The sequence below is a fragment of the Schistocerca gregaria genome, chromosome 1 (genome assembly GCF_023897955.1).
Source record: "Schistocerca gregaria isolate iqSchGreg1 chromosome 1, iqSchGreg1.2, whole genome shotgun sequence".
NCBI lineage: Eukaryota > Metazoa > Arthropoda > Insecta > Orthoptera > Acrididae > Schistocerca > Schistocerca gregaria.
This window is the reverse complement of record NC_064920.1, coordinates 894,732,308-894,750,153: the sequence shown is the minus strand read 5'-3', so window position 1 is coordinate 894,750,153 and position 17,846 is coordinate 894,732,308. Positions and strand designations below refer to the sequence as shown.

Here is a 17,846-nt window from a genome sequence, read left to right as displayed (position 1 = left end):
CATTGTAGCAGGAATGGCGTCAATGAAATGGGAATGATGCAGCACTGGGCAAAATAGGTGTTAATGGTTAAGAGAGGAGCTGTATATGTGCACAGATGCACAATAACATGCAGATATGCAACAGTATGCACACTTTCATGAAACCATGTAAAAACACACACATATATGTTAAAAAGGTGCAGAAATGTGTGTAAAAAGGAACAATGAGGTCGATGATTGAAAGTTCATGCAGCATGGACGGGTATGGGAAAGAAAATGCTCAAGTACATCAGGACGATGGATGAAGTTGGATGAATAGAAAAAACAACTATCAGAGGGAATAAAAAATTGACCGTTAGATGCTGCAACAACAAGACACATAGCCAGAAAGTCTGTTGTGTGCGGACGAACCATGATACAGTGTAGCTCAGAAGTAGAAGGGGTTTTGGAAGATGGTGAATAAACACAGAAAAGGAGAGAAAGAACGGGCATTGAGAAGAGTAGCTAAGGAAAATGTCACAGGGTTGTAGGATGGAAGAAACATTTGGTTGGTTGGTTGGGTGTGGGATTGAAGGGACCAGACTGCTAAGGTCATCGGTCCCTTGTTCCACGATAAAATCACACGAAATAAAAACTGTCAGTCGTTAAAAACTGAGAACTGAGACAAGGGACGACACAATACAAGAAAGACAGACAAAGACCAGATAAACGGAACTAAAATCACACCGAGTGTGAAGGTGGTTGGCCGACCATGAAAATAAGGAAAAGCCAACCACCAAATGACATTAAAACCCACAATTTAAAACCACAGGCCAAAGGCCCAAGTCAATACAGGAAATAAAAGGACAAACACTCAAATCATACGATAAAAACCCCCTGCCCGAATAAAACTCAACACGAGGTCCGCCATAGCAACGTCATCACATAAAAGGGCAGGGAGGGTATCAGGCAGCGCAAACGTCTGCCTGAGCCCTGTTAAAAGCGGGCAGTCCACCAAAATGTGGACCACCGTCAGAGCTGCCCCGCAGCGACATAGCGGTGGGTCCTCCCGGCGCAACAAATGGCCGTGCGTCAGCCACGTGTGGCCAACGCGCAGCCGGCAGAGGACGACAGAGTCCTTCCGAGAGGCCCGCATGGAGTTGCGCCACACACTGGTCGTCTCCTTCACCGCCCGAAGTTTGTTGGGTGTGGGCAGGGTGCGCCACTCATCACCCCAGGCACCAAGCACTTTCTGGCGCAAAAGCGACAGGAGATCACACTCCATAAGGCCGAGTTCCAGAGCCGGTGAACTCACTGCCTGTTTAGCCAGCGTGTCAACCCGCTCATTGCCCGGGATGCCGACATGACCTGGGGTCCAAACAAAGACCACGGAGCGGCCGCAACGGGCAAGAGCATGGAGCGACACGTGGATGGCCATCACCAGACGGGAACGAGGAAAGCACTGGTCAAGAGCTCGTAAACCACTCAGGGAGTCACTACAGATGACAAAGGACTCACCTGAGCGGGAGCAGATATACTCTAGGGCGCGATAGATGGCACCCAACTCGGCAGTGTATACACTGTTCCCGGGTGCCAGCGACGGTTGCTCACAATGATCCTCTAGAGTAAGAGCGTAACCAGTGCGACCAGAGACCATCGAACCGTTGGTATAGGCCATGACAGATCCGAGAAACTCGGCAAGGAGAGAAACAAAGCGGCGGCGGAGGGCCGGAGGAGGGACCGAGTCTTTCGGACCCTGTGCCAAATCCAGCCGAATGCATGGTCGGCGCACACACCAAGGGGGCAGACGGAGATTGGCCCGAAAAACAGGCGGGAGAGGAAAAAACTCAATCCCACACAGTAGAGCCCGGATGCAAACCGCAATCGTACACCCTGACCGGGGCCGACTGTCTGGAAGATGGACGATCGAGTGCGGGAACAGGAGACGGTAGTTGGGATGCCCTGGCAAGCTACAAACGTGGGCAGCATAAGCGGCCAGAAGTCTGTCACGCCGGATCCGCAATGGAGGAACACCAGCCTCCACAAGTAAGCTGTCAACAGGGCTTGTCCGAAATGCTCCTGTGGCGAGTCGGATCCCGCAGTGATGGATGGGATCCAGCAATTGCAACGCTGATGGCGATGCTGAACCATAAGCCACACACCCATAATCAAGGCGGGACTGGATCAGCGCTTGATACAGCCGGAGAAGGGTGGACCGATCGGCACCCCATCCGGGGCTGCAAATAGAAAGGTCGATGGCCGAAAATGTGCCATGGACTACGCTGAAATGTGTCGGCTCTCCCGTGTTTAAGAGGCAGAGGTCAAGCTGCGAGAGAAGAGTCTCGACATCTCTACCCCGGCCAGTAATCGCGGCGCTACCCCACAGGGGGTTATGGGCGTTAAGGTCGCCCAGTAACACAAAAGGAGGAGGCAGTTGTGCTATTAAGGCAGCCAACACATGACGCGAGACATCACCATCTGGCGGAAGATACAAACTGCAGACAGTAATAGGCTGAGGCGTCCACATCCTTACAGCGACAGCATCTAAAGGTGTGTGAAGAGGCACACATTCGCTGTAGACAGAGTTAAGGATGTAGACGCAGACTCCACCAGATACCCTCTCAAGCTGCCCGGTTCTTGTAATAACCCCAATACCCACGTAGGGCAGGGGCCCGCATTGCCGGAAACCAAGTTTCCTGTAGGGCAATGCAGAGGAAAGGGTGACTGCTGATGAGTTGGCGAAGCTCAGCAAGGTGGTGGAAAAAAGCGCTGCAGTTCCACTGGAGTATCGCTTTGTCCATGTCCGAAAAAGGCGTGAAGGGGCCGAGGAGGCAGATCACGCCACTGGGTCACCTGCTGCCACCAATGGAGGACCAGTACAATCTGCTTCCATGGTGTCTGAGGGTCCGGCGAGATCCAGGTCCTCAGCGGACACCCGGATCTCCACCTTATCCTCGGACGCAGAGCCTGTAGGGAGCAGTGGGGTGGATGCCACCGCGTGTTCCTTGGCCTTAGAGGTCTTCTTCGTCTTGTCTCTCTGGTCCTTGGGTTTCATTGGCTGGGAGGGCTCCAGCGAGTCAGTCTCCGGGACGGAGGAGGAGCGGGAAGCCCTGCGACCAGCCGCTGGTCTGCTTTTCTTCCATTGGCTGACGTCACCCTTCCCAGAGGCGGAAACCTGGGAAGGAAGGGACCCAAGGGACCCTTTCCGTGCTATTCGAGCCAGGGAAGTGTGAGGCTTCCCCAGCTTAGAAGTGGGGACTGATGTCCCCGATGGTTGGGGGGTTGCTGCTCCTGAGGCAGGTAGTGCAGGAGCAGCAGGGAGTGAAGTGCCCCCCACCATCAAGGGGGCAGGTGTAGCATTCCGGCTCTGAGAGGTGGCAGTCTGAGGGAGAGCTAATGGGGCCATAACAGTAGTAGCCGCGGCGTAAGAGGCAGTCATTCGAACAGGATGGAGGCGTTCGAACTTCTGCCTGGCCTCAGTGTCAGGCGGTCCAGGGTCTTATACTCCATGATTTTGCGCTCTTTCTGGAAGATCCTGCAGTCCGGCGAGCAAGGCGAGTGGTGCTCTCCGCAGTTTACACAGATGGGAGGTGGAGCACATGGAGTATTGGGATGTGATGGGCGTCCACAATCTCGACATGTGAGGCTGGAAGTACAGCGGGAAGACATATGCCCGAACTTCCAGCACTTAAAGCACCGCATCGGGGGAGGGATATATGGCTTGACGTCGCAACGGTAGACTATCACCTTGACCTTCTCAGGTAAAGTATCACCCGCGAAGGCCAAGATGAAGGCACCGGTGGCAACCTGCTTATCCCTTGGACCACGATGTACGTGCCGGACGAAGTGAACACCTCGCCGCTCTAAATTGGTGCGAAGCTCGTCATCGGACTGCAATAGAAGGTCCCAATGAAATATTATGCCCTGGACCATATTAAGACTCTTATGGGGCGTGATTGTAACCGGAACATCCCCAGCTTGTTACAATCGAGTAACCGGCGGGACTGGGCGGAGGACGCCGATTTGATCAAAACCGAGCCCGAGCGCATTTTGGACAAGCCCTCCACCTCCCCGAACTTGTCCTCTAAGTGCTCGACGAAGAACTGAGGCTTCATGGATGTAAAGGATTCACCATCAGCTCTCGTACACACCAGGTAGCGGGGCGAGTATGGTTCGCTGGCATCCTTAGTCTTTCGTTCCTCCCATGGTGTAGCCAGGGAGGGGAACGATTTGGGGTCATATGTAGTTGCGTTGTATTGAGCCCTGGAACGCTTAGAGACTGCTGGCGGCTGGCCGCCAGCAAGAGATGATGTACCACGCTTCATTGCGGGTCATCCGCCTTGATGCCACCTACTCCGACCAAGGGCCCTCCCCACGGGCGCCACCCAGCCTCAGCAACGACCACCTGGCAGGATGGCCATTGCCGGGAGTCCCAATGCCCCAAGGAGATAGGCATCTACTCCTTGGCATACGTGGGGAGTTAACGGCGCTGGCATCAGCAGAGCGATCCCTGTGTAGTCAGGGGGCTACAACCAACAGGGTACATGGTGGCCCCACCACAACAGACTGGCTACCGTGCTGGATTTCAGGTGATGTAGTCCAATATCGTCATTGGCGCATAAAGCGACACAGCATAGCAGACTGCAATAAACTGCACCCAAGAAGAAATCCACGCCCAAGAGATGGTAGGTGAGCGGGACTGCTAAGCGATGACGACAAACCTGGCTAGAGATGGTAATGCATGATGGACACATCGCTCCTTGTAAGGCGCCCTTCCCCAATCGGCTCGCTCTTCGGAAAATTTAGAAGGATGGAGGTCAAACCCGTTAGGGGACCATCTCACAAGGCCAAAACGTTTGAGACTCCTTTTAGTCGCCTCTTACGACAGGCAGGAATACCGTGGGCCTATTCTTATCCCCGAACCCACAGGGGGGAAACACATTTGGCAAAGACCAAGAAATGGAAACTCCAGGTAGGAACATCAACAATGTAGGAAAAGCCAGATTGCTACTTACCATAAAGAAGACATATCGAGTTGCAGACAAGCAGAATTGAAACAGTTATTAACATTTTCTATTTCAACTGAACTAAATTATTTGTCTTAGAATGTCTTCATTTCTGTTGCAAAAAGTACCTTCCTTTCCATTTTTTTCAGATAAATATTCCATTCACAAGCTGATTCCACTCCACAAGGTGAATACTGAGGAAGAGTTACAACTGATAATTCATCACCAACAATTGTTAAAGAGTTGTTACAATCTGAAAGAGAAAAACTTTAGTTAGAAGAAAGATAAGCCGATTGGTCCTTTCTGGATTTTTGGCATATAGACACAAAAAATGAGCATAAAAACAGAAAATAATAGCACAAGAATAGCAGATTTGCAAAGTTGGCTGCTCATTAAAGTAAAATATGTATGAGAATGCACAAAAATCTCCAGTCTAATGCTATAGATTGGAGTCAATATACCATAATAATAATGATAATCCGCTACAGTTTTCTTAAGCTCCACAAGTTCACTGCTAAAAATTTATTAGGACATTAAACTAATTCTATTAAAAAGTGGTGTATTGGAATTGGGAAAATCTTGGCAAAATATAAAGCCATGGATGATAAGACATTTATTTGAAGGCTTATCAGTAGCACTATATTATACCTTTGCAACAAAAGAGTCACAACTTAACAATTTATTTCACTATCTGCACCTTTTTTCCATCAGTTCTGAGTATTTTTATCAATGAACAAGGATCTGAATCAAGTATGAGCTAATATCCTTTAGAGAACAGCATAATGCGTGAAATCTGAAGTATCTGTCAGCAGTGTGTACTTATTACCCTGGATCCCATTGCCTGATGTACTATATAATTTTTTTATTATCACTCTGAAACTATATAATCAGCTCAGATCATCACTGGGTATATAGTAATTATGGCACTGAGGCAATCAAAGCAGATTGCCAAAGCCATTCCTACATCATTGATTGATTGAATCGTGAAAGATTTGACACAATAACTGTGAGAATGTTACATTGGTGGGCAAATAGTAATGTGTACAGTTTCTACATCAGGGGAAAGGAATGAACAACAAATGAAACAGGACAAGTTTTCTAATAAATTGGCCATGCAGTGTCCTGGGCATACAGTGTCCTGCTGAAAAAGCAAAACACCTTCCCCTTGAACAGCAATAGCACAGGGATAACAGCCTTTGCAATGGAATGGGCAGTGGTTACTTTAACCTGTAAAATCAAATGTAACTGGTTGTAAGTGATGATGAGATGGGACCTGTTTGTCATTGATGAATGCACTCCGGAATAGGCAGCTCATCAGGTCTGCACCAAACACGTACATCGATCACTCTCAGACAGAGACAAAATCTACTCTAAACACTGAAAGCAACAGAGCACCTCTAAACAACTCTTTCATGACACTAGAGTAGCAATGCTTGGCAAAGACGTGCTGTCACAAGTGCTACATGTGAATGAATTTCACCGCTAATTTCACAGTTTGTCAATCTTGACATGGGTCTGTAGTATGTGGACAGCCAGAACCCAGGCTACAGGTTTGGGAATGTTCCACAGATCACAAATGAACCCAACTCATCCATGTAGCTTCCTGCAGGCTCACAAATCTGTTCAAATGGCTGAAGCTGTTCAACTGGAGTACATACTCTGTAGTGGGGCTACAGTAGTAACTGGTAGTGGAAGGATGTATGGGACAGGTCTTGCATCCAGATCTATTGCAGGGATACGAGCCATGAGGCAAGGTGTTAGGACCACAGGGGAGTGGGAATGAACAAAAATGCTGGATAGGTTTGTTGGCTGGTGGAATACCATCCTAGGAGGAGTGGGGATAATATTCCTCATTTTACTGAATGATTAGAGGTAGCCTAAACCCTGGTGGCAAATGTGTTTCAGTTTCTCTCAACCTGGTGGTACTGAGTCACAAGAGAAGTGTTCCTTTGTGGCCAGTGACACGAGATCTGTTTCAGGACTAAGTTTGGAATGTAATTTCAGTCTGAAGGCCTGTCCTGCATATCCACTCACTACCATCTACTACAGTTCTATCACAGGCAGCTCCTACTCTATCAATGGCAGGGCTATCTGTGAAAGCAGCCATGTGATCTACAAACGAAGCTGCAACCAATGAGCTGCTGTTGATGTGGGCACAATGACTGTCCACATGAATGACCACCGCCAGACTGTGGCAAAGCGACAGTTGGACCTCTCAGTCGCAGAACAGGCTGCCCAACATGTGGTTTAATTCAATGACTGCTTCACAGTCTGCACCATGTGACTGCCTCCTACCAGCACCAGCTTTTCTGAACTGAAGAGGACCCTAGCAGATTGATCACATCTGACAGTCATAGTCTGGCCTCAGGGCACAGAGCCAGTGGCTGTGCACACAAGAGTGTGCAAGCTTGTGCACATTCTTTTTATTTCGAAAGAACTTTTTGCTCAAAGCTTAAATGTTTAGCAGTCTTTTCATTGCACATTTGTGGTGTGTAGCAATCTATCTTTCTCATATTGTTATTACATCCTGGAAATACTTCTGCATAGTAGAGAACTTTCATTTGTACCAAACACGTATGCAAGTGCTACTAATAAAAATCTAAAGTGTTTTATTGTTTGTAATTGTTCCCACACAGCTGTGACAGGACAAGTGAATGTCCACAATCCATGTCTATGGAGAGTAATAATTCGGCTTCCTTACATCTCATATCTACATCTACATCTACATGACTACTCTGCAATTCACATTTAAGTGCTTGGCAGAGGGTTCATCGAACCACAATCATACTCTCTCTCTACTATTCCACTCCCGAACAGCGAGCGGGAAAAACGAACACCTAAACCTTTCTGTTCGAGCTCTGATTTCTCTTATTTTATTTTGATGATCATTCCTACCTATGTAGGTTGGGCTCAACAAAATATTTTCGCATTCGGAAGAGAAAGTTGGTGACTGAAATTTCGTAAAAAGGTCTCGCCGCTACGAAAAACGTCTATGCTGTAATGACTTCCATCCCAACTCGTGTATCATATCTGCCACACTCTCTCCCCTATAACGCGATAATACAAAACGAGCTGCCCTTTTTTGCACCCTTTCGATGTCCTCCGTCAATCCCACCTGGTAAGGATCCCACACCGCGCAGCAATATTCTAACAGAGGACGAATGAGTGTAGTGTAAGCTGTCTCTTTAGTGGACTGGTTGCATCTTCTAAGTGTCCTGCCAATGAAACGCAACCTTTGGCTCGCCTTCCCGACAATATTATCTATGTGGTCCTTCCAACTGAAGTTGTTCGTAATTTTAACACCCAGGTACTTAGTTGAATTGACAGCCTTGAGAATTTTACTATTTATCGAGTAATCGAATTCCAACGGAGTTCTTTTGGAACTCATGTGGATCATCTCACACTTTTCGTTATTTAGCGTCAACTGCCACCTGACACACCATACAGCAATCTTTTCTAAATCGCTTTGCAGCTGATACTGGTCTTCGGATGACCTTACTAGACGGTAAATTACAGCATCATCTGCGAACAGTCTAAGAGAACTGCTCAGATTGTCACCCAGGTCATTTATATAGATCAGGAACAGTAGAGGTCCCAGGACGCTTCCCTGGGGAACACCTGATATCACTTCAGTTTTACTCGATGATTTGCCGTCTATTACTACGAACTGCGACCTTCCTGACAGGAAATCACGAATCCAGTCGCACAACTGAGACGATACCCCATAGCTCCGCAACTTGATTAGAAGTCGCTTGTGAGGAACGGTGTCAAAAGCTTTCCGGAAATCTAGAAATACGTCCCCCGTCGATAGCGGCCATTACTTCGTGCGAATAAAGAGCTAGCTGCGTTGCACAAGAGCGATTTTTTCTGAAGCCATGCTGATTACGTGTCAATAGATTGTTCCCTTCGAGGTGGTTCATAATGTTTGAATACAGTATATGCTCCAAAACCCTACTGCAAACCGACGTCAATGATATAGGTCTGTAGTTAAATGGATTACTCCTACTACCCTTCTTGACCACTGGTGCGACCTGCGCATTTTTCCAATCTGTAGATACAGATCTATCGGTGAGCGAGCGGTTGTATATGAGTGCTAAGTAGGGAGCTATAGTATCAGCGTAATCTGAAAGGAACCTAATCGGTATACAGTCTGGACCTGAAGACTTGCCCGTGTCAAGCGATATGAGTTGCTTCGCAACCCCTAAGGTATCTACTTCTAAGAAACTCATGCTAGCAGATGTTCGTGTTTCAAATTCTGGAATATTCCATTCGTCTTCCCTGGTGAAGGAATTTCGGAAAACTGCGTTCAATAACTCCGCTTTAGCGGCACAGTCGTCGATAACAGTACCATCGGCACTGCGCAGCGAAGGTATTGACTGCGTCTTGCTGCTTGTGTACTTTACATACGACCAGAATTGCTTTGGATTTTCTACCAAATTTCGAGACAATGTTTCGTTGTGGAACCTATTAAAGGCATCTCGCATCGAAGTATGTGCCAAATTTCGCGCGTCTGTAAATTTTAGCCCATCTTCGGGATTTCGCGTTCTTCTGAACTTCGCATGCTTTTTCCGTTGCGTCTGCAACAGCGTTCGGACCTTTTTTGTGTACCACGCGGGATCCGTTCCATCTCTTACCAATTTATGAGGTATGAATCTCTCAATTGCTGTTGCTACTATATCTTTGAATTTGAGCCACATCTCATCTACATTTGCATAGTCAGTTCGGAAGGAATGGAGATTGTCTCTTAGGAAGGCTTCTAGTGACACTTTATCCGCTTTTTTAAATAAAATTATTTTGCGTTCGTTTCTGGTGGATTTGGAAGAAACAGTATTGAGCCTAGCTACAACAACCTTGTGATCACTAATCCCTGTATCAGTCATGATGCCCTCTTTCAGCTCTGGATTGTTTGTGGCCAAGAGGTCAAGTGTGTTTTCGCAACCATTTACAATTCGCGTGGGTTCGTGGACTAACTGCTCGAAATAATTTTCGGAGAATGCATTTAGGACAATCTCTGAAGACGTTTTCTGCCTACCACCGGTTTTGAACAAGTATTTTTGCCAACATACCGAGGGTAGGTTGAAGTCCCCACCAACTATAACCGTATGAGTGGGGTATCCAATTAGTTAGGATTCATCATAGATAATATTAGCTGAAACGATTTTACAATTATAGGATAGTTAATGAAATATTGTTATGTAAAATATGAAGCGACACAGTTGGAATAGCAAGTCACTTGGTAAAAGAAGTACAATTATATTTCTGGAAAAACTCATTTTCAAAATATTTAAGAACATAAATTGCTATACGTGGTTCATGGTGTGGGTTCCTGTAGTCATGTCCTAGTTCATGAACCACGGGCAACGTATGAGTGGCCAAGTAAGTGGTCCCGACAGTCGAGATACCAGTTACTTTGGAATAAGGCTGGGCATCTGGGACATATTCTGAGTCACTGTCACCTTTGTGCTCATACGGCAAAGACTACCAAATCCACGTTAGTCCCTCAACCGTTAGGGGTAAAACTCAATGGGACTCGGGGCAAGTAAGGCTAACAACCTGCTTCCCTGATACTTTAAATATGATGCTGGCAACAATCAGAGCATAATGCCTTGGACCTTTGGAGGTGATGGAGTCCCACCTCTGACAAACCAGGGACTCCTAAGATACGACTTGGCAAACAAATGGTAATGAGATGGGAAGCTATTAATATCAATGGGGGCTACCCTGGGAAGAAGGTAGAGCTGACAGAGGCTGCAAGTAAGATGGGGCTGGACATTTTAGGTGTTAGTGACATTCGGGTAAGGGGTGAGAAAGAAGAGGAAGTGGGAGAATACAAAGTCTACCTGTCAGGAGTCAAAGCAGGAATAGCCCAGTGGGGTGTAGGGCTTTACATCAGGAAAGAAATGGAACCAAGCGTAGTTGCAGTAAGGTATGTAAACAAATGACTGATGTGCATAGATTTGACAGCGTCTAGCAAGAAAATTAGGATTGTGTCAGTTTATTCGCATTGTGAAGGGACAGATCAAGATAAGACGGATAGTTTTTATGAGGCACTCAGTGATGTAGTAGTTAGAGTAAAGGACGAGGACAGTGTTCTGCTCATGGGTGATTTTAATGCCAGGATTGGAAATCAAGCAGAAGAGTATGAAAAGGTTATGGGTAAATTTGGAGAGGTTATGGAGGCCAACAGGAACAGGAAGCAACTCTTGGATTTCTGTGCCAGTATGGGCTAAGTAATCACAAACTCCTTTTTTAAACATAAGAACATTCACCAGTGTACTTGGGAAGGCAGGGGAACCAGATTTGTCATTGACTGTATAATAACAGATCAGGAATTCAGGAAGGCTGTGAGGGACACACGTGTATTCAGGGGATACTTTGATGACACTGATTATTATTTAATCTGCAGTGAAATTGGGATTGTGAGGCCGAAAGTGCAGGACGTCAGGTCCATATGTAGGAGGATACGAGTGGAGAAACTTCATGATAAGGAAATCAGGCACAAGTACATAACAGTGATCTCAGAAAGGTACCAGTTAGTTTGTAGTCAATTACAGTCATTGGAAAAGGAATGGACAAGGTACAGGGACACAGTACTAGAAATGGCTAAAGAATGTCTTGGAACAGTAGTGTGTAAAAGTAGGATGAAGCAAACAGCTTGGTGGAATGACACAGTCAAGGCAGCCTGTAAAAGGAAAAAAAAAGGCGTATCAAAAATGGCTACATACTAGAACTCAGGTAGACAGAGAAAGTTATGTTGAAAAAAGAAACAAAGCCAAACAGATAATTGCAGCATCCAAGAAGAAATCTTAGGAAGACTTTGGAAACAGGTTCAACACTTTGGGTCAAGTGGCTCGAAAACCATTCTGGAGTGTAATTAGCAATATTCGAAAGGGAGGTAAGAAGAAAATGACAAGCATTTTGGACAAGTCAGGAAAACTGCTGGTGAATCCTATTAATGCATTGGGCAGATGGAGGGAATATTTTGAAGAGTTGCTCAATGTAGGTGAAAATACGATCAGCAATGTTTCAGATTTCGAGGTAGAATGGGATAGGAATGATGATGGAAATAGGATCACATTTGAGGAAGTGGAGAAAATTGTCAGTAGATTGCAGTGCAATAAAGCAGCTGGGGTGGATGACATTAAGTCGGAACTCATCAAATACAGTGGAATGTCAGGTCTTAAATGGCTACACAGGATAATTGAATGGCCTGGGAGTCAGGACAGGTTCCATCAGACTGGACAAAAGCAGTAATCACACCAATCTTCAATCATGGAAACAGGAAAGATTGTAACAACTACAGAGGTATCTCTTTAATCACCGTTGTGGGTAAAATCTTCTCAGGTATTGTTGAAAGGAAAGTGCGAGTATTAGTTGAGGAACAATTAGATGAAAATCAGTGTGGGTTTAGGCCTCTTAGAGGTTGTCAAGACCAGATCTTTAGCTTACAGCAAATAATGGAGAAGTGTTATTAGTGGAACAGGGAACTGTATATGCTTTATAGATCTAGAAAAGGCATATGACTGGGTTCCTAGGAGGAAGTTATTGTCTGTTCTACGAGGTTATGGAATAGGAGGCAAACTGTTGCAAGCAATTAAAGGTCTTTACATGGATAGTCAGGCAGCAGTTAGAGTTGACAGTAAATTGAGTTCATGGTTCAGAGTAGTTTCAGGGGTAAGACAAGGCTGCAACCTGTCTCCACTGTTCATATTATTTATGGATCATATGTTGAAAACAATAGACTGGCTGGGTGAGATTAAGATATGTGAACACAAAATAAGCAGTATTGCATATGCGGATGACTTACTTGTGATGGCAGATTTGATTGAAAGTTTGCAAAGTAATATTTCAGAGCTAGATCAGAAATGTAAGGACTATGGTATGAAGATTATCATCTCCAAAACGAAAGTAATGTCAGTAGGAAAGAAATATAAAAGGATTGAGTGCCAAATAGGAGGAACAAAGTTAGAATAGTTGGACAGTGTCAAGTACTTAGGATGCATATTCTCACAGGATGGCAACATAGTGAAAGAACTGGAAGCGAGGTGTAGCAAAGCTAATGCAGTGAGCACTCAGCTACGATCTACTCTCTTCTGCAAGAAGGAAGTCAGTACCAAGACTAAGTTATCTGTGCACCGTTCAATCTCTCGACCAACTTTGTTGTATGGGAGCGAAAGCTGGGTGGATTCAGGTTACCTTATCAACAAGGTTGAGGTTACAGATATGAAAGTAGCTAGGATGATTGCAGGTACTAGTAGATGGGAACAATGGCAGGAGGGTGTCCACAATGAGGAAATAAAAGAAAAACTGGGAATGAACTCTATAGATGTAGGAGTCAGGGCGAACATGCTTAGATGGTGGGATCATGTTACACGCATGGGAGAAGCAAGGTTACCCAAGAGACTCATGGGTTCAGCAGTAGAGGGTAGGAGGAGTTGGGGTAGACCAAGGAGAAGGTACCTGGATTCGGTTAAGAAAGATTTTGAAGTAATAGGTTTAACATCAGAAGAGGCACCAATGTTAGCAGTGAATAGGGGATCATGGAGGAATTTTTTAAGGGGCTATGCTACAGACTGAACACTGAAAGGCATAATCAGTCTTAAATGATGATGATGAAATTGATATACTTTTAATCCTGAATATTCATGTGCTCAGTATTATGAAAACTGTTGCTAATTGACATTTTGTAAGTTAACTTATCACAGCTGGGGTTCAAATTCATGTAGAACTTTTTTAAAGATATTATATTCGCCACTGACAGTAGGAATTATTTTCATTACTACTGTACTACAAAAGACTGTACTTCAGCACATGTAAAACTTTAAAAATCTTCCAACACACACATCATATCTTGAGCCTTCCAACAATATAAAAAGTCTACAATAACAATGATTGTTTGGGATTTGTCTTCATGACAGCAACATTTTTAAAAATCTTCAATACAGTGGGGTGTCCATGTTGGATGGTTTTTCAAAAGTGACATTTTCTGAGGAACTATCTTTTGTACTATACCACTTGATAATGGGCTTAAGACCGAAACTTCAATACTGAATGGATTCTGGAGAAATAAAGGAACACACTGAGAAATGTTCATCCTATAACATATGTTGAAGAAAGGTAAATCCTCACGTTTGGCATCTGTTGCAGTGTGTGTACTCAGACAAGGGAAAAAAATTCCCATATTTTCTGTTAAAAATACATTTTCCCCCATGTGAAAACACTCTTTCCATGTTAAGTGACAGTATATTTTACCTCAGAACTGTAAAGCTTATCAATCCTTAGAATAGTAATGATTTTCTACACAGGTGTAGAATTTCCCAGCACTTTAGAAACCGAAAATCAGGGAAAGAAACTTTTAGCAGAAAGATCTTTGATGTGCATCAACTCATGCGCTGCACATCTTCATATTGCAAAAGTATAAATTCAAATTCCACCAAACACCGCATGTTACTTTCAGAAGCATTGAAATAGAGATTGCAGTCCATTTTCGTAAGCCAGTCATAGCTCCATGTCAACTGATCTCGCCAGCTGGTGACAGCTGATATTCAGAGCAAAGGGCACATGATGTAGTCAGTCAATAGCAACATCACTGTTGATTAGTGCAAACACACAAACAGCAAGAGTTAATGGCATAAATTAATACACATAGTGGTGCTACAAGGAAACCAAAGCTTTCACAAGTAATATTGGTCAAAGGTTTAAGGTTTACAAGGTTAATAAGCTGCAAGAGAAGCTAAGCTTTCACATATAATGCTGTTCTTTTTTGCACGTGTTACACTTTAAGATGTATCACACAAATGTGCAAGGAAGATTTCAATAACGACATATAAATGTCTCATCTTTTGGGCTTGAAAATCATAAATGGCTCCTCATCAAAGAGTTTATTTTAAATGAGAGTCACATGCTCTGTGATTTAAGAAATTGACTGTACATTCTTGCACATAGTTCAACTTGTGAATGGTGGTTTGAAAAGTGTTACTTTACACAATATTTTCCCATGACCTGTTACAAATACGTTTGTTTCAGCAGTCACCAGACAACAGACAACAGGTGCCACCTCGCTTGCACAGCTATGATGTAGGAAGCCCATATCTTCCTACATGTGAAACATTAAAAGATTTTACAGTCATAAAAGAAACAAGGCATCAGACATACTCCAAGAGCATCAGAATTTCATGAAGAATACCAAAATATGCACAGTTAAAGTATATACTTAAAAGTGCACATTCGTATGTCCAGATTCCCAATAAAGTAGTCCCCGACCTGATATCAAGCTTTTCAGTGTGTTTTTCGGGATGAAAATTTTGTTGGAATACCAATAATGTTATTTCATGTTTGGTTCTTTATTATGGGATAATGCCCTACATGCTAGAAGATGAAAACGTGCACTTGAAATGCAGCAAACAGTTGAAACTAGCCAATTGTGTGGAATCAAACACTTTGTTTCAAATACATTGACTGTCACAGTGGAAAAGATTAATAAAAGCCAAATTCCTTTAGCAAACCGACAAAAATAAGTTCATTGTTCTGCAAGGCGATTAATGCTTGACTGTCAAAATGGTGGAAGTAAAATCTGAAACAAACAACGTATTTTAGCTCTCCATAATTATGTGGATGTATTTTAATTCATTTAATAGCACCTGGCCACAGAAATCCGTTTTCATTTGAAGTGAGAACAGTAAATGAAGAGGAAACAGCAAAATCACTAAATGTAGATACTGGTCATGTGGAAACTATCCACGTCCCCACTATAACTGACTACCCTGCGCATCAGCTCTGGATCTACAATATTTCCAAACTGGGGAAATACTACATTCATGCTCATAAATTAAGGATAGTTGCAGAATGTGGTGCCACACAACATGGCACTACACACAACTGGCACTAATAGCATAGGCACTTAGGGAACACACGGCACAGATCTGCAAGTCCATGGTATTGGTGATAAGTTGAGAAAATCATCCCAAAACACATGTGCTGCAAAACACCACTGTTTCCTGCGCATGTACCCCGACATCAGTAGTGGATATGATCACACTGCATATGTACACAGACCACACAATGGGTTAGCATACTCTGGATCAGGTGGTCGAGCAGCTGCTGGGATATTGTCTCCCATTCTTGCACAGTGCCTGTCTGAGCTCCTGAACTGTTGTAGGGCTTTGAAGACATGCACTGATACATCGACCGAGAGCATCCAAGACGTGTCACTTGGGTTTAGGTCTGGAGAACAGGCAGGCCACTCCATTCACCTGACATCTTCTGTTTTTAAGGTACTCCTCCATGATGACAGCTCCATGGGGCCGTGCATTGTTATCCATCAGGAGGAAGATGGGACCCACTGCACCCATGAAAAGGTGGACATACTGGTACAAAATGATGTCCCAATACACCTGACCTGTTACAGTTCCTCTGTCAAAGACGAAGGGGTGTACGTGCACCAATCATAATCCCACTCCACACCATCAAACCATGACCTCTTTACAGGTCCCTTTCGGGTTGGTATCTGGTTCCTGGCTCTTGTCAGGTGGAATCCCAGCTATAATCACTGTTCAGACTATACCTGGACTCATCTGTGAATATAACCAGGGACCACTGTTCCAATGAGCATGTACTGTGTTCTTGACACCAGGCTTTACGGGTTCTCCTGTGACCAGAGGTCAGTGGAATGCACCTTGCAGGTCTACAAGTGAATAAACCATGTCTTTTCAGTCATCTGTAGACTGTGTGCCTGGAGACAACTGTTTCCGTGGCTTCGGGCAAGGCTACCTGCAGTACTCCATGACTGTCTACAGGCACTGATGGTAAATTATTGGTTTTCTTGTGGTGTTGTACACTGTGGACATCCTGTAATAAAGTGCCTGGACATGTTTCCTGTCTACTGGAATCATTGCCATAATCTCGAGATCACACTGTGGCACATGGAGGGACCTGCTGAGTGACCAGCCTCCAGTCGACCGAGTATTCTACCCCTCATAACCTAATCTGTGTGTTCTTTGAGCCATTTTCAACACACAGTCATCATTAGCACATCTAAAAGCATCTGCACACTTACTCGCTGCACTGTACTCTGACATGCACCAACAAACCTCTGCATATGTGGACTGCTGCCAGTGCTTCTGTGCGATGCCCGCAGGTCAAATGCACTGCATGGTCATACCCCGAGGCGATTTAAACCCACAAACTGCCCACCAGAGCATTGTTTCACCACATATCAGCATTATCCTTAATTTATAAGCATGAGTGTAGATAGTAGTGTGCTCCCATTACTCCACTGAAGAATTCTCAGATTATCAGCTGAGTGGTGGTGGTGTCTTGTGGCAACATTTCAAGAGTTTCGTACCAGTCATCTTCTGGCAAAGATGATGGGTATGAAACTCATTGAGATGATGTGACAAGAACACCACCACTCGACTGCTAACCCGAGAAGATTCATTGAGGTTTTTTCCACAAGAATATGAATTAATAATCTGACCTGATTTTGATTGATGCTTTTTATGCAGTTTTTGGTCTCTGAAAACATTTTTCCCATCCAATGTGATATGACCTTGCCATGGTGGATGGGATTATATAACTAACAGATCATGCCTGTACACCCACACACGCTGAGTAGTACAGTTTAATGTCCAACATACACCTTAGGCATTGACACATGATTCACTTGCCATTGTTAGTCAATGATTACTAAATTATGGTGCTTCCAGCGCCATCCATTGCTATATTTTGTAACTATTTTTCTTCTGCCATACATTTTCCCCATTCTGATAATATTCCATTGCAATTTGACATCATTCTGACCAGTGGTTTTATTTCTACAGCACTTGTAAGGTTTAACTTTATCACCACCCTGTATTTCAGAACCATCAATATAATAAGTTAGTT

General features: G+C 44.5%; 1 protein-coding gene across 1 annotated transcript in view; it reads right to left on the bottom strand.

The window, feature by feature from the left end:
• LOC126274010 (uncharacterized) overlaps positions 1–17,846 on the bottom strand; it is a 163,131-nt gene that overhangs the window by 68,932 nt on the left and 76,353 nt on the right. Inside the window, exon 4 of the mRNA XM_049977074.1 lies at positions 5,093–5,217. Coding sequence (XP_049833031.1) covers positions 5,093–5,217 — 125 coding nt within the window. The remainder of the gene's footprint in view (positions 1–5,092; positions 5,218–17,846) is intronic.